The sequence below is a fragment of the Grampus griseus genome, assembly GCF_964374135.1.
Source record: "Grampus griseus genome assembly, chromosome: 17".
Taxonomy (NCBI): Eukaryota; Metazoa; Chordata; class Mammalia; order Artiodactyla; family Delphinidae; genus Grampus; species Grampus griseus.
In genome coordinates this window covers 3,644,074-3,665,212 of record NC_139011.1, presented here as the reverse complement: position 1 = coordinate 3,665,212, position 21,139 = coordinate 3,644,074, and the positions used below count along the sequence as shown (strand labels likewise).

The window sequence follows — 21,139 nt, the reverse complement described above, 5'->3', positions numbered from 1 at the left end:
CCCTACGTCAAGTCTCAGTTTAAACGGCACTACCGGGGGACGCTGTCCCTGACCCCCTGATCGGAGTTTAGTCGCCAGCACTCACTCTCATAGCGCCCACTTCTTGCCCTTCACAGCACATCCCACGACGTGGAGTTTCAGATTTGTGTCTTCACTTGTTTAACAACTATCTCCCGGAGCAGACACGTGGCTTTCGTGTCTGTTTCATTCGCCTCTGAGCCAACCGCATCCGGCAGAGTCCAGCACATCAACATCATCATCACGGCGTCCACGGTCCACCCATTACGGACCACATTCCAGGTACCAGGCCAAGCACTTTACCCGCTTTATCTCACTTAATTCTCAGAAAACCTCTCAGAAGCAGACACTGGTCTACCCATTTTACACATGAAAACACTGAGCTGCTCAAGAGAAAGGCCAGGACAAGCACCGACAAAGCCTGAGTCCACAGTGGTTCTAACCAGGGAGCAGGGCTCCTCTCACCAGCAAGCTGCTTCACGCATGCGCGTTGGATGAAGAGACAGCAGGGCAGCCTGGAAGGATGTGGGCCAGAGGGACCAGCCTGAGCCAAGGTGGGAAGCAGGAGGCACAGACCACAGTGTGAAGGAGAGAGGATGCTGGCAGAGATGGGTAGAGTCGTGGGGGGAGGTCCACACGTCTCCGAGGTTTGGACTTGACCCTGCAGACTTCCCAGAGCCCCTGAGGGTTTGGGGGCGGGACAAGGGCCACAGGCTTTAGGAAGCTCACCCCACACCACAGGGGACAGCAGGCTGACTGCTCCCTTTGCTGGAAGGTACTAGAGTCCCAGAGGCTTCCGTGGTGAGGCCAGTGGTGGGTTGATCCTACGTCAGGGGGTGGGGCACCGGCCACCTGCAGTGGACGCCTGGACCCAGCACCCTACTTAGAGAGGTCTGCACGTGGACCAGTGCACAGAGTGACGCTGTGGAGAAATTTAACTGATTGGCAGCTTGCGTGGCCCGTGGTCAGAGCCGCACTCAGGGCTCAAGCCACCTGGAAAAGTGGCCCAGCCTCAGATGGACGAGGGAAGGCCCCCTTCCTTCCCATGGCCTGCTCATCCAAAAGCTCCCAGCAACCCCAAGGGAACCAGACCAGGCCCTGCAGGTACCCTGGGATTTGGAGGAAAAGCTGCGAAATCAGCAGGCTCCTGAGTGAGCCAGGAGGGTGAGGGGTGCAGGGAGAACCCCACACCCACGGAAAGCGGGGCTGCCCTCCCAACCGACTGCCCACCACTTCGTGCAAACACCGGCCATTCAGATTCGTGGGCTGTGGTTTTTCCAGGATTTGCTTTTCTGAAAGACTTGGAGAATATTCTAGAACAATTAAATATGACTCCTGTGGAAGCTGTTCCATTTCCATGCCTATATTCATTCAACAAACATTCTCCGAAGGCTTGCTCAGCGCCAGACACTGGCGGACGCATGCCTCAGTCCCTGCTGGGAAGGCAGGGGGCAGGGCAGGAGTCAGACTTGGGAGGAGCTGGGCATGACACGGGGTGACAGGGGCTGAGATGGCGGGGGCCCCGGAGCTACAGGGACAACAGGAGGGACACCTAACCAGCCAGAGAGGAGCGGTCTTTAGTGGTTAGGGACTCCACCTACATGGCATAGGGTGCGGTGCTGAATGGCGCTGAGTGGTAGGCAACAGCTCAGACTGCAAGGGCCGTGGCGGGCAATGCCTGTGCGCTGCAGGCAGCTGGGAGCCATCGACAGCTTTGGAGCAGGGGAGTGACTCGATCTGATTTGATGGCCTGTGGCCAGCTTGGTGCATATCAGCACAGGCCTTGAGCCATCGCAGAAATGCATGCATTGGGACAAGGCCGAGTGGGTAATGTGGTCTCAGTGCAGTGTTGCATAATGCCCCGTGGCCCCCCGCCAGCCCCTTAAAAACAAATGCTTAGGTCATCCCCAGAGCAAGCCAAAAATCAGAGAGGGCTCCTCTGTGTGCCCAGAAAAGACTGAGGCTGAGCTGGAAAACAAAACCCAAAGGAAAAAACCCAGAACATTGCCGATGGCTGGGTCTCCTGGGTCTGGTGGGAGGCACGACTTCAGCCAGGGGCATCAGGGGCTGGGCGAGGGGACAGTAACAGGACAAGGTCCTGGCTGATGGCCAACGCCCCCTGGGTAGGAAGAAGCAAGTACAAGGTACCAACAGCACTTAACACCCCACCTTGTAAAGGTCACTGATGGGCCCTGCAAGATGTAAGACGAGGGCACCGGCCTGCCAGCATCTCCCCTGCCAGAGGGGTGGAGAGCAGGGGTCTGGACACCAGGCGTGAGCAGAAGGTAGCCAGGGAAAGCATCACCACCCGGGCCGCAGCTTCCTCTGCTCGCCTCTCCCACACGAGGTGATGCCCTGCCGCCAGCATTCCCCACCTCAGCTCCATCTTCTCTTCGGATGCCTTTGCCATGGGACTCTCGGGACACCCTGAGAAGCAAACAAAGCAGCCAGTGGCCTGTGTCGTCAGCAGCAGGTCCAAGGGTTTCCGTCGCCAGCCGCCGGAGACCTCAGAGCCAACCTCGTCCGCGGACTCACTTCCCACTCAGGAGTTAAAGCCCAGACAGGGAAGGGAAACCTGCCCGAGGGGTCGGAGCTGACCACGCGGCTCCAGATCACACACCAGGACGTGTGGTAGTTGACCATGGCCGAGGGCTCAGAGAGCTGTCCCTGTTACAAGGGGTGGACAGGCGGAATCTACAAGGCCTCTGAACAGCCTGCCAGGAGGTCCCTTCTACCCCAGAAGTCTGGGCTTCCTGTTCCCTAGGCCTTCAGGCACATGTGAAATCGGGCACACAGCCACACCCCCTTCTCCATCATCTTCCAATGACTGGTCTAAGTGTGGCCACAGGATCCACCCCTGGCCAATGAGGGAGAAGCAAAAGTTGCTGGGTGGGGCTTCCAGGAAAGTTTGTTCAAAGGGCAATCTCAGCTGGCATACCCCTTCTGACCTTTAGCCCACCCTTCTTCTTCCTGCCTGGAACATAGATATGATCAACATGGGTACAGATGACAACACGTAAAGAAGACCAAGCAGGAAAATCAAAGGAACTGGGAGCCCAGATGGCCCTGGACAGAGCACCGCAGAGACTAGCACGGTCACTCCCTGATGTTCCACCCAGACCTCCCCTGGGAACTCCACGTCCTCCGGTTGTCTCCAGGTCAGCCACATCTCAACACAGCCCACATCGATGCTCGTGACACCAACACATTACTCAGCGGGCCCTTCTTGTGCAATTTAGCGCCAAACACTACAATAGGAGTTATAACATTTGACATGTTTTCTTTTTGTCCTTTATCCTAGGAAACTCCATGTAAATTTGAACTTCTATCATGGCCATCATGAGAGTTAATACACATGAAACACACGCACACAGCCCAGATTCCTGGACCTTTGTACCTTATTTTTACGCATTTTGTTATAAGCAATATCAAAATCTTCCTAGAAGAGAGACGGTAAAAATAAGCTCAACACATGTGTGTATACATATATATATATATATACACACACACACATATATAACAAATGCTAATAAAAGAAAGCAGGCACAGAAATAATATCAAGAAAAAAAGAACCCAAAAGGCAAAAAATATCAAACACAATAAAAAAAACCATGTTTTATAAAGGCAAGCTTATCTCCACACCAAGAAGGAATGAGAAACACGAACCTTTATGCATCTAATCAGATAGCTTCAAAATACATAAAACTAAAATGGACAGAAATACAAGGAGAAAGTGACAAACCACAGTGATGAAGGACTGAAAGAGACACTAACAATCTCTTTCAAAAATAAAGTAGACCTAATAATAATGACAATCAGATGATGATAAGGCAAGGGCACAAGCAGAGATGTCTACAGAGCTACAGGCAGCTGAAGGAAATGAGTGAGGTGACCTGATGTGATGGTGGGGACTGTGGCAAACCAGACAGAGCACGTGCTCCATTAAAGGCATGAGAATTAACAAAATAATGATCATTTAAAACAGTATAGAAGCACAGGTGTGCAGGCTGATTTAGCCAATAATCACTAGTTTCAACCCTTGAAAGGCTGTGAACAACATAATAAACAAGTTTGACTTAGATTTATACAGAACTTCATGCACAACAAAGAGATAAGTTCTTTTCAAATATACGTGGAACGCTACAAAAAGTAATCACTGAGCTACAAAGAAAAATTACAGTAAATCTTAGAATATAGAAATTATGCTTTAGAAATGTGCCTACAGACAGTGAACACTCAATAAACATTAGCTCTCTCAAACTTTCAGAATGCAATAGCTAACAATTTTCTCAACAACTTGAGGGCGATTATTATTATTATCTATTATTCCTATTATTCCTATCATTATCCTCAATTCTATAGATGGGAAAAGCCCAAGGTCACAGTTAGCAAATGCCCAAGAAAGAATAATACCCAGGCAGTCTGGCTCCAAAGCTTATAACCAACTATGCTAACTTTATGTGTGTGTCTGTGTGTGTGCATAATTTTAAAACACATACACACACTTCAAATAATTCTTGGATTAAAGAAAATACTAATTTTCAAGTTATTTACAAATAAGTGATAATGAGAGACCTATGGGATATAGCCAAAGTGGCATGCAGAGGAACATGTATAGCCTTTGATACATTTATTTAAGAAACAAACTGTCAGTGTGTGAAGGGTGGAAAAGAAAAATAAAACTAAAGAATGTAAAGTAAGTATTTAATAAATACAAAAGCAAAAATCAGTAAGATAGATAACCTTACTATACTATAATAAAACCAAGAGCTGGTTCTTTTGAAAGATCAATATATGTTGGCAACTAATTCAAAATATTTTCAAGCAATGTAACGACCAAAGGGAACTTGTGAGCAGGCCAGAGCCTGCACAGGAGCCAATTTATCCTCTTCTACACAGCAACCTCCTGGCAGCTGTTACCTGGAAGTAGGGCTAAGGGGCTAGACTGTGACGAGAGACTTCTACTTTTACTTTATGTTTTGTTCAAATATATACTAAGGTAGAGATTAGAAGTATAATAAACCCCCAAACACAAATAATCAAACTTCAGTAATTAACAACCTATGGCCAATCTCATTTCATCTAAACCTCCACCCACTTCCCCTGCAATTCAGATAATTTTGAAGCAAATCCCAGACATCTCATCTCATCTCTAAACCTTTCAGTATATACCTCTAAAAGATAAGGACTCATTTATTATATATAACCATGATAAAATAATCACACCAAACACTTAACATTAGTATGTATGTGTTTCATTACAGAAGTATTACATGCTACCTGTTAGAAAATTCAATTAAGAAGTTTAAACGAAGCACAGTAGACCTCATATACCCCAAAACATGCTGAAGGATCACCCGGAGTGTACAAATGGGGACACTGAGGCTGAGACCAGTGAAGGGGTTTGCCCACCGTCTCCCAGCCAGTAAGAGCTGGAGCAGGGATTTGAGCCCGGGCCTCTTGATGACACATCCCAGGCTGGGTCCGCTCTACCGTGGTAGCCTTTTGACCCAACATATAACCGGATTTTGAACATAATGATAGGATAATTAATACATCGGGGCCACAGCAGCTCCTTGGCCGTAAGGATGTACGCTCACACTCTTACATGTGATAGGGCAGAGACCAACGTTTATGGAGGGAATTCTGCACGACAGGCCTGGATAGGTACTTTCATTTCCATTGTTCTGCTCTTAGCAGTCCTAGGAAGATACTATGGGCTGAATTGTGTCCCCCAAATTCATATGTTGAAGTCCCAACCCCCCACCTCAGAATGGGACCAAATTTGGAGATGGGGGTATTTAAAGTGGTGATTAAGTTAACATGAGGTTGGTAGGGTGGCCCTAATCCAGTGTGACTGATGTCCTTATAAGAGGAGATTAGGGGCTTCCCTGGTGGCACAGTGGTTGAGAGTCCGCCTGCTGATGCAGGGGACACGGGTTCGTGCTCCCGTCCGGGAAGATCCCACATGCCGCGGAGCGGCTGGGCCCCTGAGCCATGGCCACTGAGCCTGCGCGTCCGGAGCCTGTGCTCCGCAACGGGAGAGGCCGCAACAGTGAGAGGCCCGCGTACCGCAAAAAAAAAAAAAAAGAAGAGATTAGGACACAGACACCCATAGAGGGACAACCATGTGAAGACACAGAGAGAAGGTGGACATCTCTGAGCCAAGGAGCGAGGCCTCAGGAGGAAGCAAACCTGCCAACACCTTGATCTCAGACTACTGGCCTCCAGAATTGCAAAAATATAAAGTTCTGGTGTTTAAGCTACCCAGTCCGTGGTGCTTTGTTATGGCAGCCTGAGCTCGATACAGAGGCAGATGATACACTGTCTATTTCACAGATAAGAGAACGGCACATCTTCGAGCTATGAAATGGGCAGCATTGAACCCAGATGAGAGTCCAGAGCTATGCTCTCTCCACTGCACCAGGCAGCTAAGCACGGAGAGCAGGAAAGGCTCAGCAAGGGGCATGGACAAACTGTTGGTCAGCCAAGAGGATGAGCAGACTGCACCCCTGCCTTGGCCTCATCGTGGGCAGGTGTATCTCCTGCCCTTACGCTCTGGACTTTGTCATGTGACTTGCCTCAGACAACGGTTACGTGGAAGAAATGACAGCACGGTAGCAGGGTCATGGCATAAGACACTTCACTTGCTTTCACTGCCCTCTTGCACCTCTGCCATCACCAAGAGGAAAACACACAGTGGCTTGGAACAGAGCTGCCCCGTCAGCTTCAGACCAGCAATGAGAAAAAAGCTGCCCAGCTGAGTGCTCTGGAGCGGTCAAGCCCATCTGAGCCACAGTCTGTGAACGATAATAAATGGTCATTGTTTGAAGCCTCTATATTTGTGGGTGATTTGTTACACGTCACTAGCTAACTGATATAGAAGGTCAAAAGAAGCAGTATATAATGAAACAGTAACAAGCACAGGCTCTGAAGTCAGACTGCCTGGGTGTAACTCCTGACTCTGACATTATTTTGCTGTGTAACCTTGGGAAAATTGCTTGACCTCTCTGATCTTCCATAGCCACATCTGTAAAATGGGAATACATGAAAATATCTGTCTGATAGGGTTGTTGAGAGGATGCAGTTAACTGAGATGGTTATCTGTAGAAAAACAAAACCCCATGAGTGATAGCTCTATTGTTGTGACAGGGACTAGAGATTAAGCTTGTCCTGGGGTGCTCTGGTCAGCCTGACCAAGATGACAGACCTTTCGTCTTCTTTTGTTTTAACATCAGTCCCACATCTGCCTTTCCCTACTAATTTAGTGAGGCAGTGAGCTCCCTGTCACTGGAGGGTCAAGCAACGATGCCATCCTGAAAGGGTAGAACCAGATGACCTTTGAATCCTGTCAGACAATAATCACCGAGGCAGGTCTTCTGCCCTGTATCCAACCCATGATCCCAGGAAGGTGAGCAGTGGAATAAAGAATAGAAAGTTGGGCTTGAGGGCAGAAGACCTGGGTTCAAGTCCCAAACGCCACTGTGTGACCTTGGGAAGCCACTGGACGTGTCTGGCCTCGCTGGCATAACAGAGTTAATCCTAACCATGCCTATTTCACAGGGTTGTTATGTGGATGAGACATGGTAGTGGATGGGACCCTGCTTTGTGAACTAGATAACAGCAGGGACAAACGATCCATATCCATAGAGTCCTCTATAGAGATGTCACTCCAGGCATATTGAGGGAAAAGCCCTCCACCTCTGAAGTCACATCTTTCGCTAGCTTGGGGTGGGCAGGTACATGGCAGGTACACTGCCACTGTCCACTCTATACCCATGGCACACATGACTAATCGATCACAGCACTCCTCCCCACTGCTTCTCAACTCAGAGTTCCAGTGACCAAGACAACTGGCTGGACCAGAACTGACCAGGCAAAACCTCCGATCCTGGGAGCCAGACCAAGGCCCACTGGCTCCCCTGCCTCCACCTGGTTCCGGGGTTTCCAGGAGATTGTGGGTTCCAGGTGTCAACTGCCCCCACAAGACTCCCTTGGACTAGCTGAGTCTGGGATGAGGATGGGTTTTCACAGCTGTGGACGCCATCCCTCTAACCCCACCTGACCTGGTCCAGGCCACATAAAGATTGCTAAGAGGATGTTCTAAAATAGTAAGAACATCCAAAAAATGTCTTCAACACCGCTGAGGGCTGCTGAAATTGCAGTGAGACTAGAAGCCCTGCACCATATGCTGTTGTTTACAAGACAACACACAACACTGCCAGGTGCTCGTGCCCTCTGACCTGGGAATCCCACCACCACAGCAAACCCTTAAGTAATAACCCAGCAGAATCTACACACACACACACACACACACACACACATTCAATAAAGCACTACCTATAATTGGCAAAAAAAAAAAAAAAGGAAAGACACATTAAAACACTATAAATAGAGAAGTGGTTAAATAGATGATCATACATTCATTTAGTGGATATGGAGCTGTGAAAATATATTTCCCTTAAGACTGCGGAAACACAAGGTAATGTTTGGTATAAACTTAAAGAGAAAAAGACTCTGAGATGCCTAGACACCATGGGCGCCTACCAATACCTATCTCTACTCCTTCCCCACCTTCAGAACCCATTTGGCTTGAAAAGCAACATGCTACATTTTCGCAGACTGCCTTGCAGATAGAGTTGGCCATAAGACAAAGTCCTGGCCGATGACGTGTAAGTAGAAGTCCTTAGGTGGACCATACAGGCAAGCTGTTTAGAAAGCAGCAGGCTCAGCTGATACATGCCTTTGTCTTTTGTTCTTTTTTCCTGCCAGGAAAGGATGCCGGAGGTGATGCTGGAGTTAGGGTAGCCATCTTGGAACCATGAGGCACCAGCCTGAGAACTAAAGCCAAGCTAAGACGGCCGAGCAGAAAGATAGAAGGAGCCTGAGTCTCTGAAGGCATCGTGGAGCCACCTGTCAGCCCATCTACCTGCCCCAGACTCCTTCATTGCTGTTTGGTCACTGTTACCCGGGTTCTCTGCTACCGGCAGCTGAACTAAGTCCCTTACAGATTCATCCTGATGAAAGGATAAAAACAGTGAGCACAGTAGGGCAACGAGGAGAGCGGGAACATGAAAAGCTAAAGCCATTCCTGCATGTGACCACGAGCCCACAGGGGAGTGGTGGGGACTGCTCTCCCCTCTTTATAAAACGACCTCTGCCACGGCTCACTTCTCCCCCTCTTCTGTGATGCAGGAGCTACTCTGTGAACCAGCACACACGGGGCATCCACTGCGTCGGCGCTCGAATCTCTCTGGCCTAAACACTTGTCCCAAATGGATGCTAGACCAACTGTGCTAACTGCCAGGGCCCCTCAGCACTGGGGGCGCAAAGAGGTCTTTATCTCCCTGGAAATGGCGCTCACACTGGGAAACCCTTCATTACGACCAGACTCAAAGGGAACATTCCCCCGCAGCCTGCAGCAGCCCTGGGCGAGGCCCCTTCCTGGGGCGCAGACGAGACTCGTGGTTAGAGCCCAGCCAGGCCAGCCCTGCATCACGAACAGTCATCTCCCACCAGAGTCCAAGAGAGAAAAGGTCCCGACACTGCAGGTGCAGCCTGTGGGACACCGAGCTGCCTCCAGACGTACCTGGGGCCTCGCCGCTGGGCTGGAGCAGGAACCACACCCTCCGTGCTCCCTGACACACAACAACGCTGCCTAGAGCTTCTGCGTGAGGTGGGGAAGCCAAGCGCCCTCCTACAGTTCCCCCCAACACCTCCAAGCTCACCCCACCTGCCCAGAGTGAGCGAGCTCGCCTCAGCCCCACCTGGGCTCCCACCCCCCATCCACATGGGACTGTGCCTGAAAGCTCAACGCCAGAGTCACCTCCCTCCCGACGTGTGGCTGTGAGGCCTCCTCTGGGCAGGAGGAGGGGGCAGGGAGAGGGAAGGGACCCACCTCCCAGGCACTGACTGCGCACACGCACACACCACACCGCTCGGCCCCCTCTGGCCATGATTCGGAAGGTGGCTTTTTCTCCCAGTCTGCAGAAGAGGCTCCGGGAAGGGAAGTCACCAGGCCAGGGGACATTCCGCACTTCGGGGAATATCTGGCAACGTCTAGAGACATTTTTATTTGTCACTACTGGGTGGGGGAGGGGGGTTGCCACTGGCAACCAGAGGATGGAGACCAGGGAGGCTGCTCCGTGTCCTGCGATGCACAGGACGGTCCCCACTGCAAAGAGGTATCCAGCCCCTAATATCAGTGGTGCACGGGGAGAACCCTGCCCCAGCCCGAGGTCACCCGGTGACCAGAGCCGGGGCCCTGAGTACAGCCCGCGATCTCTGCAGCCCTCACGCCAGGATCCTCACTGTGGGCCATGAGCGATCATGGTCTCCTGCCCGCAGAAGTGGGGACACTGCCAGTGGGCACCACGGAAGTACCTAATGGAACCCCCAAGAGTCAGCAGGTAGGTCCTCACCAAGCTCCCCTGTGCGCAAAGGTGTGGGAGGGGGACAGCAAGGGGGGCAGGCGTGCGCACGGGGAAGGTCCAGGGAGCAGCTGTGCCCAGCCTGGACACCTCAGGGCTGCAGCTCCCAAAGCGGCTGCCGGCGCCTGGCTCTGCCCCTCACTCCCAGCAGGCCTCACCCGCCCCTGAAACCCACAGCACCCCAGACGTGTGCCACCCTGCACGCCTCCAACAAATGGCCAACAGGGACCAAAGACGCCGCCGCGTGCTTCACGTTTATGGACAGTTTGGTCCCTGAGTGTAACACCGTGCTCCTGACGGGCCATCGGGGCTCAAGCATCAAACACCTTCTGGGGCCCGGTATGCGCCAGGCGCTCGGGACACTGGGATAAAAGGCCTGACCCCAGCCCTCAAGCGCCTTTCATGTGAGCAGACCTAGCACAGTGCAGGCCCCTGCTGTCACCTACTGACCAGCGTCCAGAGGACAGACACGAGCACTCTCAGCATCTTGTGAGTGCACGGGGCCAGGCTGGGTGGACGGGACAGCACGGGCAAGGTCCCAGGTGGGAACTGCCCGGCAGTGGTGTCCCAGGGGGCGTGGGGAGAGGTGGAGGGAGGTCTGGGGGCCCACAGGGCGGGAGGGGCGGGCAGGGCAACAGGGCGGAGGGCTGGGTGCCATGACAACACGCTGAGCGCCTCAGCCCCGGGCAAACGCCTGGTGATGCTGCCCGCCGGGAGCCCCTCGCCTTCCTGTACCTCACGTCTAGCAGGGCTGGTGACAGCCCAAGGCTGTTTCACAGGTGGGTGTCTCTTCCCGCCAGGTGCCGGACAGACTCGCACGAGCCCGTCACTAGCGATGGCCTTGGGGACCGAGATCACACATCTAAGGCGTGGGAGTGAGAAGCTGCCCATTTGGCGAGACGGTCCCTAACCTGCTGTCCTCCCTGAAAACCAACAGCTGAAGTTCAAAAGGCCAGGCCTCTGCCTGCACCTGCCCAGTGGCCCCAAACCACTCAGTTCAAAGTCCCCCCAGCTCTCAGGGCCGAGTGCGTACCTCGGCCGCCAGCAGGTGCCCTGAGCGGCCCTGGGGACTCAGTTGCCCCCTGTGGAGGCTGTGGAACAAACACATGCCCGGGGCACCCTGCAGGAGGCGTGGTGGGCCTGGCTCTGACCCGAGAAGTTGGGGGTGCAGGGGTGTCGGTGGCAGAGGAAGATGGTGGCATGGGCTTCAGAAAGGTCACCGTGGCTGCAGGGTGGAAGCCGGCCTCCCGGAAAGCCATATTTTCTCAACAGGGCTGGGTTGAGAAAACCTACTGCCCAGGGTTGGACCCCACGGCTCCAGAGGCCCCCAGCCTGGCATCCCACCACGGGAGCCTCCTTCCGCTGGATGTCAGAAGCTTTTCCATCTCCGGGGTTGCTCTCTGAGTACAGAGTGGGCATGGGGCAGCCCCCCAACGAGGGTCAGGGCCACGGCACCCAGCAGGGGCGGGGGCTGGAGACAGGCAAGGGATGGGATGTCCCCCGGGGGGGAGGGCAGGAGAGCAGGGCTGGGAAGCTGCAAATGACGACTCTCCAATTTGCCAAGAGCCGGCGGAGTGCAAGGAGGTGCGAGGCACCTGGCAGCCACCGTCAGCACAGCAGAGCCCCGGGGCTGTGGCAGGAGGCCTTCCATGGTTGTTCTGGCACGTTCTCTGATGCTCGAGAGCCACCAAGCTCTACGTCCCCATTTCACAGATGAGAAAAAAGCCCCAGGCTAAAGGGACGTGCCTAGGATCAGGCCTCCAGGACAGGCAGACGTGAGCAGTCCTGCCCACGGCTACGGGACCGCCGGTGATCTGCCTGCCGCCCGCGGCCCCGAGTCCCTTGGACTCAGGCTCTGGAGGCAAGCGGCACCATGACCCGCTCCTGCGGATACAAGACCAAGGCCAGAGGTAGGGCCTGGCCCCAGCCCCCTCCGCTCTCCATGCGCCCAGCCCAGCACGCCCCTTGCCACCCAAGGGCACCTGCACCCTCACGCCAGCCACAGCTCATCCACAGTGCCATCCTTCACCTCACTGCCACCCAGTGCTCTTCCCAGGGCTGGGGACACGACGAGGGTGAGGGCAGTTCAGGGCAAGCCCACCGCATGGGGCAGCCCTGCCTTTGAGCAGCTGTTTCCCGGCCAGGCCTGTCATCGCTCAGGACCCCAGGAAGGAGCACGGTGGCGGAGGTGGCTGAGGGCTACAGCCGGTCATCAGCTGGGGACCCCCTGCTTCTCCCGGGCCCAGGGACAGACATCTCACAGCATCCTGGCAAGCCGGGCCAATGCATTCACAGACGCTCCTAAATTTTCTCATCTTCCCCTGCTGCAAATTTTTCCATCAACCATCCCTTCTTCTCTGGGTCCACAGCACAGAGCTGTTTTGCGCTCCGAGATCAACGTCAGGGCCTGGATTCACCCCAGTCCAAGACAGAGAATAAGAGAAGTTCACATGAGCCAGAGGCTCGAAACGTGTCAATGCAGGGAGGGGGCTGCCCAGAAATGCTGGGGTACTGACTGGGAGCGTGAACAAAAGTACAGTGCAGACCAGCGGAGGTGAGAAAATTCTCTGCTCTCGCTGCATGATCAGACCCGACTGGGAGAGCACACTGAGTGCACCAGAGCTGCTCAGAGGAGAGCGGCCAGCTTACAAAGGTGTTATCAACAGAAATGCAGGGGCCCTGGGGCCATCTCCAAATCCCCAAGACTGTTACAGGACAGGAAGTGAACCACGCTCTGCTCAGCCCTTCTGCTGGAGAACTGTAAGCCACAGGGTGGGTGCCTGCAGCTTAGAAGGGAGAACTTTCTACAGACGGAGGTCCCAGAGTTGGGACAGGCAGAAGGGAACTTTGAACAAAATCCCTTAAGGAAATGAACACCAGACCCCGCCCCCGCTCCCCGCCCATGGGTGGCCTGGAGGAGGATATCCGCGGGGTGGAGGGGAAGGATTCTCAACCAGACTCTCTCGTCCCAGATTCCACTGCCCATGGACTCTTTTTTTTTTGGCTGCATCGAGTCTATGTTGCTGCGCACGGGCTTTCTCTAGTTGCGGTGAGCAGGAGCTACTCTTCGTTGCAGTGTGTGGGCTTCTCATTGCGGTGGCTTCTCTTGTTGTGGAGCACGGGCTCTAGGCGCACGGGCTTCAGTAGTTGTGGCTCACAGGCTCAGTAGTTGTGACTCGTGGGCTCTAGAGCGCAGGCTCAGTAGTTGCGGCGCACGGGCTTAGTTGCTCCACAGCATATGGGATCTTCCCTGACGAGGCATCGAACCCGTGTCCCCTGCATTGGTAGGCGGATTCTTAACCACTGCGCCACCGGGGAATTCCAGGGTCCTTGCCTCCTAACTCCCTCCCAGAGCACTGCCAAGACCAGGCGTTACATTCATCTCCTCCGGCATTTTCCCTGGTCCTCTGGCGCGGCTGGTGTGAAGACAGTGCGGGGCTGCTCTGTGTTCTGACTCACAGAGGCAGGTGCCCGGGGCTGCCCACCTGTCCATCCTAGCTCCCCAAGCCCATCCCACCCTGGACCACTCCAGACTCACCTGCACTCTATGTAATGAGTTCCCTCTCCTTTCCTGGGCCTGGGCCCCCGAGTTCCACTTTCTAAATGGAGACCTTCAGGCCGCTCCTCAGGTGACCACCATAGAGACTGGCCAGCCCTTTAAGAGAAGACCCCCCCCCAAGTACACACACCCCCTTCCACATGGAAGCCCACAGGTCAGAACTTCACACAATAACCTCAACGTTCATCTAAGCACACACACTGCATCACATGTGAAGTGATGAGCTCCCTGTCACTAGAGGCGTTCAAGAAAAGGCTGGCTGATGAGGCAGGATCGTGGGTGCTGGTAATGTTCTGTTTCTTGATCTGAGTGCTGGTTGCATGGCAGGGTTCGTTTATCGGAATCACTGAGCAATACACTTGTGACACGTGCGCTTCTCCACACGAACATTCTACTTTCTGAAAAATTAGAAGTGACTGGGATCGGCTGACCATTTGGCAGGAAGGAGATGAGGCTGGAACAACGTGAAAATCGCCTGCCATCGAGGCGTTAACACTCACTGAGCCCTGCCAGGGGTGCCGTGCACCCACCCTAACCTGCCCATGGGAGGAACTGGGTAACATCCCACTGACGGAGGAAAGACGAACAATGCACGGAGCCAAGTGAGTGCTCCGAGCAACGAGGAGTGAGCGACTGAGCAAGTGGACGACAGCACAGAGGGAAGAATGGACGGATGCGGGGACGTGTGGAGCCTGACATACACGCGCAGGGAGGGCTGGCTGAGCGGCAGTGTGGGGGATGGATGGGTGCAGGTGCGAACGCAGGTCCACAGGGGAAGACATGTACACGGAAGCCTGGCTCACCTCCCACTCTGACCTCCCCGGACTCAGCAGATGAAAGTCCAGGCCATCCGGAGAGAGCAGGTGAAGGCAACAGATGTCTGCACACGGGGTCTCCTGTGATCCCCGCCGTCTCAGAGCCCTCAGCGGGGTGTCTCATACGCCTCGGGAGAGCCGTCTCTCTCAGGTCACCCCGAGTCAAGTAACCCACCCCTTTGCCTCCCCCAGGACATCTATAAATAGGCCGTGCTTGCTGGAGGGCCAGGGCCACGTCGAGCAAGGCCAGGTCCGGGCAGGCCTGGGAGGAGCTGAACACGGCACCTGTGCTCCTGCACCCGACCAGCTGCCATACTGAAAGTCACAAGGAGACCCCAGCCCTCCCGTCCAGCCCACGGTGTGCTGGGCGGCCGGGTCCTTCACCTGGGCCTGGCTGAGCAGCTTCCCTGAAGCGTGAAGGTAAAGGGAGAAGCAGAAAGACACAGATGGAACATTCCACAGGCCCATCCCTGGCTCCTGGGTGGAATCCATCTTTGGAGCCTGCGGTAAGGAGATCTGGACTGCAGAGTTCCAGGCCCTCGGCCTCAGTGGGCACTGCCTCCTCTGGGCCTCAGTTTCCCCATCTGTAAATTGGGGCAACACCTCCTCCCGCCTTGGGGGTGACGTGAGTGCGTGTGCGTAGAAGTGGTGCTTCCATCCTCGGTCCTTCTGGAGGTGACCACTCTGTGCGGGGCTCTGTGCGGGTCCCGCCGGTGCCGGGAGGAGACATGGTTCCTCCAGGGGCAGAATAAATGGCAGAAACAATGCTGGAGCTGGGGGAGGTGCGGAGGGCAGGGGGCACAGCTCGGGGGCAGTGAGGGGCAGAGGGTAAGCCGCGCCCGGCCCCTGGGCTGTCTGCCGGTGGCCCGGGAAGGGTTAACTGAGCTTAGCTGTCCCCACGCTTCACGCTGGACTGCACCCAACTGTTTGGGTTTCCAGCTCCCCTCCTGCCTCAAGGCCAGGCCTTATCTTGTCATCTAGACGGTCCCCAGAGCCCCAGAGGCAGCACAGGCCAGGGAGGGTCTGGCACGCAGCGAGAGTGTAAACCGTGGATCGAAACCTGCACCCCAGAGCGCGAGAGGAGGACATGGGAGACGCTTTCCACTTGGTGAGAAGTCTGTTCAAGGTCCTGCGGATGAGCGAGAAAAGGGGGCGCCCCACTGCATTCTGGGGCGGGGGACCTTGAGCAGGGAGCCCGCAGGAGCGCAGACCTTCTGGGACTGTGCCCCACCCCGAGCCGGTGCCCTGGAGCAGCCACCCCGCCTTCAGCCGGGCCCGAAGGGCCTGACGTCAGTCTGTTCCTCCTCCAAACAGCAGCAAAAACAAAACGCAGGGCCCTTCCTTCCCTCCTTCCCCTGTGAGGCCCAGGTTTTAAATCGGCCTCTTAGATCCTCCAAATGAGATCTGAATTCTAAGCACAGTTTCCTCTTTAATGATCCCGAAGGTGGTAACTACTTAGAACACAGATGTTAGAGTCGAAAGAGAAGTGTCTGGAGATTCCCGCTGTTGTCAGAAGTAGTCGCTGATGGCGGGACACAATTTTGGCCTCAAGCGCCTCCTGTAGGAAGAGCCCCCGTGTGCTGGGGGTTCCTTCCCGCCCAGGCCTTAGCCCTGAGCAGAGCAATTCGGAGCAGGCGCTCTACAGCCCCTGGCCGCGGGGACTCCTGACTGCCACCACTCCTACCAACAGCTCAGGAAGGCAGGTGGGAGGGTTTCCAACCCGCCTGCTAATCAGATGGGCACGGCAGGGGATGCAGAAGGAGTTTTCATCTTGAACACGATGGAGAGTTCCGAAGGCCTCGGGCTCGCCAAATTTAGAACGCAACAATACCATCTCCTGGGCAGCAGCTACAAGTGGCACAGACATCAGAAGCAGAGAGCAGGGACGGACGGCACCCAGAACTGGAGCAGCGATGGCTTGGAGCCGGTGGGACCTGTGCTCGTCCCTCCTTAGGACAAAGGTGCCTGTGCCCGGGCTCCCGGGAGAGCTGGCCGGCGGTCAGTGTGAGAGCCCGACAAAGGCTCTGACGAAAACGGCGGCCACAGGTCCAAGGCAGAGTGGTAATTATACATGTTCTTAAAATCCCGTTCACGAGTGTGCTACTAACTGCATCCGGGAAGCAGCGTACATTAGCAGAGGGAGTGAGGGTGGTTCCCGCCCCACCTTGGAGACCCAAGCTCAGAGTTGAAGCATGCACACTCAAGAAACCGCTCAAGGTTAGATTAAAAAGAAGAGCGCCCCTGAAGACGCACCCGACTCATTACCATCACTGTCCGATAGGAGGCGCTTCCTTGGAGGGCCTGGCTTGGGGCTGGGTTTTGGTCTAGGCCTAGGAGCACCTTAATTTGCATTTATATTAAAATAGAAGAAAACAAACAGAATTAACTAGATAGGTGCTTGGTTTCCCGTAAATTCGAGCTCTTCAGAGCTAAACAGCTTCCTAGGGCAGAGTCAGGCTTAGCTGATGTCAAAATTCATGGATTCTCACCTACGAAGTGCACACAGCGCTGTACCAGGCGGCTGCAGGCACGAGGGATCCCACTGGCCCTTCAGAGTCGCCCTGGCGGGAGGTTACGGCGTCACGCCCCTTCTACAGGTGGGGAAACAGGCTGGGAGTCAGCACACCACCCTGCCCTTCATGGAACCCAGGTTCCAAGCCCGGTCAGCGGGCTCCAGGTTCAGCATCTTTCCACCACAGGGCGGCTGAGTTAGGACAGTCTTTTCTTCCTAGCCTTACACATATATTCCACCCTCTCTTTCCGGAAAATCTGTTGAAAACTCAACAAAAGAAGTGAGGAATAAGCCAGCACGGTCATTGGCTGCCCCTCCACACGCTCCACCTGGCCCCCCTGCTTTGCCCCTCCCTCTTTGGAGCCCTAACCATTAGAGGCATATGCCCAGAACTGCCAATCAGAATCAATACACGCAATCGATAAGAACCTTATCAGGTAAGTGGAACATCTCTAGGTTTGATTTTAACTCCAACTGTCTCTTCAGTGTTGCAGTTCAACTCTTGGGACCGGCCAAAGGCTTCCTGTGCTCACTTCACTACTGGTGGCCAGCACGCTCGCAGCTTTCATCTGATTTGGGTCTACGTCACTCAAGGCACTTTAGGGAACGATGAGTGCTTCCCCTCCCCAGGGGTGGTCAGTTCTGGAGGCATATCCCCGGCTCTCTGGCTCTCCCGCAAGCAGGCCCCTGCCCCGCAGGATGGACGCCCTGTGCATGTGTGTCACGGCCACAGCTCACACTGGAAGTGTGAAGAACAGGAACGATGGTTATGACTGGCTGGCCCTTTCAGGAGCTGGAAGCACAGGGTGGGAAAGGAAGGACTCTACTGTGTTTTGGCCCCTGGGCCAAGGACGTGTGGCAAGAGGAGCAAAGCTGGTTCCACAGACAACAGAAGGACAATTTCCTCCTGAAAACATAAAAACCTACACCAATGAATTAAACATTTCAAACAAGATGACTCTCTTAAAAACTCTTTTCAACCAAGACGGAAAGACAAGCCGTCCTGTGCTGGTGCTTCCTGTTGCATATGGCACTGAGAAATCCTGTGTTTTCGGCACGCAGAGCTTTCCAGAGAGAGAAAAATATCAAGGGGAAAATCAGAGAAGGAGGTCCAGAGAAGTCAGGCAGGAGGGACGGAGAGAAGGATGGGGAAGACGAGGCCTCTTCTCAGGGCACAGGGGCACAGAGAACTGGAGGGGAGCAAACTAGAGGTGGCCCCGAGCCAATACAGTGGCCCTGACAGGTCCACGGAGGTGGCCATGAGAGGCCGGGTGCCGCGCTGGGACAAGGTGCACACCACAGAGACACCACCCTGCCTCCTGCGGCGTGGGGAGGGCAGCCCCAAATCCACTGGGATGAAGTGACCTGCTCTATTTCCCACAGGTCTCCAAGGGTGATGGACGCAAGTTGCCTGAACCCCTTGGCCTCAGTGGGGGTCCTGCCCTAGGTGCCCACCAGAGGCTGCTTCACGGGCAGCACCTTCGGGCTCAGACCCACAGGAATCCCCAGGGTGTACCAACTGGACTCTCTCCCTGGACCGGAGCTGAACTTCCCTGGCTTCTGGGCAATACGCACACGTGCCTTACCCACCGGCACAGCCTGGGGGTGGGCTGGTCCTGCCCCCCCACGGGCTCTCCACCGCGCTCCTAGAGCCTCTCACCAGGCCGCCACCGCCCCGCCCCCGCCCCCATCACCAAAGAGCAAACCCTCTTCTCCCAGGGGCCTGGCACGACCAGGTTCCAGCATGGAAGAAGAGGAGCCAGGAGTCAGGAGAACTGAAACCTGGGCTCGGAGGAGGCTGGAGGCTGGCGAGGGTCAGCGCCTGCCTCGCTCCGAGAGCCGTCCGCGGCCACCTGAGTCGGTCTCCGCGCCGCAGGTGCCAGGCCAGCCCTCTCCAACTCCCGGAGAGGTAGTAAGTGTAAGGCTTGGAGGCCCGCGCAGCCCAGCCCGCGCCGGGGCGGTGGGTGGGTGGGTGTCTGCTGTGGGATTATTCTTAGCGCTCCACTCTCTTTGCAAAAGTGGCGCCTCCGCCCTCCAGGCTCCGGCACGCTCGCTCCGGGCTCGCACGCCCGGCCCAGACACCGGCGCGGAGGAGGGCACCGGGTGGGGTCCGCGAGGGGTGAGACGGCGCGGAGGCGCAGGAGAGGCGGGGGCTCCCGGAGAGGAGGGGGCGCTGCGGGAGGGGCCCCGGCGACAGGCTGCGTTTAACCCTCGGCGCCCCGCACCCAGCCCTGCGCCGCGCGCTCAGCCGCCTCCCCGGACTCCTCCCGGGACGCGGGGAGCCGGGCGGCGGCGCGCCCAGCCCTTACCTATGGTGGTGATGACCGTGATGGCAAAGTAGAAGGAGCCGGCGAATTTCCACTGGACGCCAGCGCGGTGCGGCTCCGACTGCAGGATCACCAGCTCCAGCTGCCGGTAGTCCTCGCTGCTTATGTTGTACTTGCCCTTGATCCGGACCTCCTCCGCTTTGAGTTTTTCCTCCTCGCGCATCTCGTGGTCCGACTCGAGGGCGTCGAAGACGGCGGCGCCCACCAGCAGGTAGGTGAAGGTGCAGACGATGAGGGACAGAGTCCGCACGTTCTGCCTCTTCATGGCCGCCAGCAAGGAGCCGGCGCGGGGGGCATGTCCCGCAGGCTCGCAGCCGCGCGCGTCCCACTGCAGCGCCCGGCGGCCGCCGCCGCCTCCTCCGCCGCCGCCGCCGCCGCCTCCAAGTTGTAAGCGGCGGCGGCAGCAGCAGCAGCAGCAGCAGCAGCAGCAGCAGCGGGGAGGCGGGGGGCGGGGAGGCTGGGGGGGCCCCCCTCCGCCGGGGCCGCCACAGCCGCCGCCACCGCGAGGCGGCTGGCGGGGCAGGGGCGGCGCGGGCCCGGGCTCGGGCGAGAAGGCGGACAGGCACAGGAGGCTGCTCGAGCGCCGGGGCCAGGCGTCCGGGAGCCCCGACACCCTGCGCCAGACCCGGCCGAAACAGCCCGCCCCACTGCGCAGGGCCATGCACGGCGGCCCCGCCGGGCACCGCGCGGGCCTCGCTGCCCTCCGCACCCCGCCCCCAGCTCCCGCCGGAAAAGCAGGGGCGGGAGCGGGAGCCGGAGCGCGGCCGCCGGGGCCCGCGCCCCTCCGGGTCGGCTCCGGGGAGGCGGCACCCAGCTAGGAGACCACAGGTCCGCACGCGCCCCGCGGGACCTCCTGCCCCTTTTACCCCTCCGCGTTCCCCTTTGAGGGGGGTGAAAAAGTTTGCGAAGTGGCGGCGTCTCCGGAGTCCCCAGCGAGCGGGGAGGGGGCCGAGCAGGTGCAGCGGTTGGGGCGGCCGGGTGCCCGAAGGTCCGAGCGCGCTGCGTCCACCCGGGCGAGCCGGGACGCGGCGGGGTCCCAGCCAGGCGTCGGCCGGTCCACGAAGTTTGCTCGGCTCAGCCCCCGAGGCGCGGGAGCGGGGCGCGGCCCCCGGGTGGCAGGGCCCGCGGCGGAGCGGCCTCGGGGGCGGCCGGGAAACGGCGCGGCGGCGGTCGCCCAGCCCGCTCCTCCGGGGGCGGCGGGCGCGGCGGAGGCGGCGGCGGGAGGGGTCCCGCGGGCCTCGTGGAGATGCGGGGTGGGCGCGGGCGCATGAGCCGCGCGGGGGTCGGGGCCCTCCGGCGTCCGGGCGTCCGGGGAGGCGGCCGCAGCGCCGCTCTGCCTGGAGCGCTGCGTGCGTGCGCGCCGGAGGGAGCCCGAGTGTGTGTGCGTGTGTCTGTGCGTATGTGTGCCTGTGTGTATGTGTGCGTGTGTGTGTGTATGCGCGCGCGGGTGTGTGCGCGCGGGCGGGCGTGTGTGTGTG

The 21,139-nt window shown here is 56.7% G+C and overlaps 1 protein-coding gene across 1 annotated transcript in view; it reads right to left on the bottom strand.

The window, feature by feature from the left end:
* The window catches only part of KCNK9 (potassium two pore domain channel subfamily K member 9), a gene marked incomplete at both ends in the record, with an annotated part of 91,476 nt that extends 71,550 nt beyond the window's left edge, over window positions 1-19,926 (bottom strand). Inside the window, one exon of the mRNA XM_082674546.1 lies at window positions 19,644-19,926. Coding sequence (XP_082530672.1) covers window positions 19,644-19,926 — 283 coding nt within the window. The remainder of the gene's footprint in view (window positions 1-19,643) is intronic.
* Between the last annotated feature and the right edge of the window lie 1,213 nt (window positions 19,927-21,139).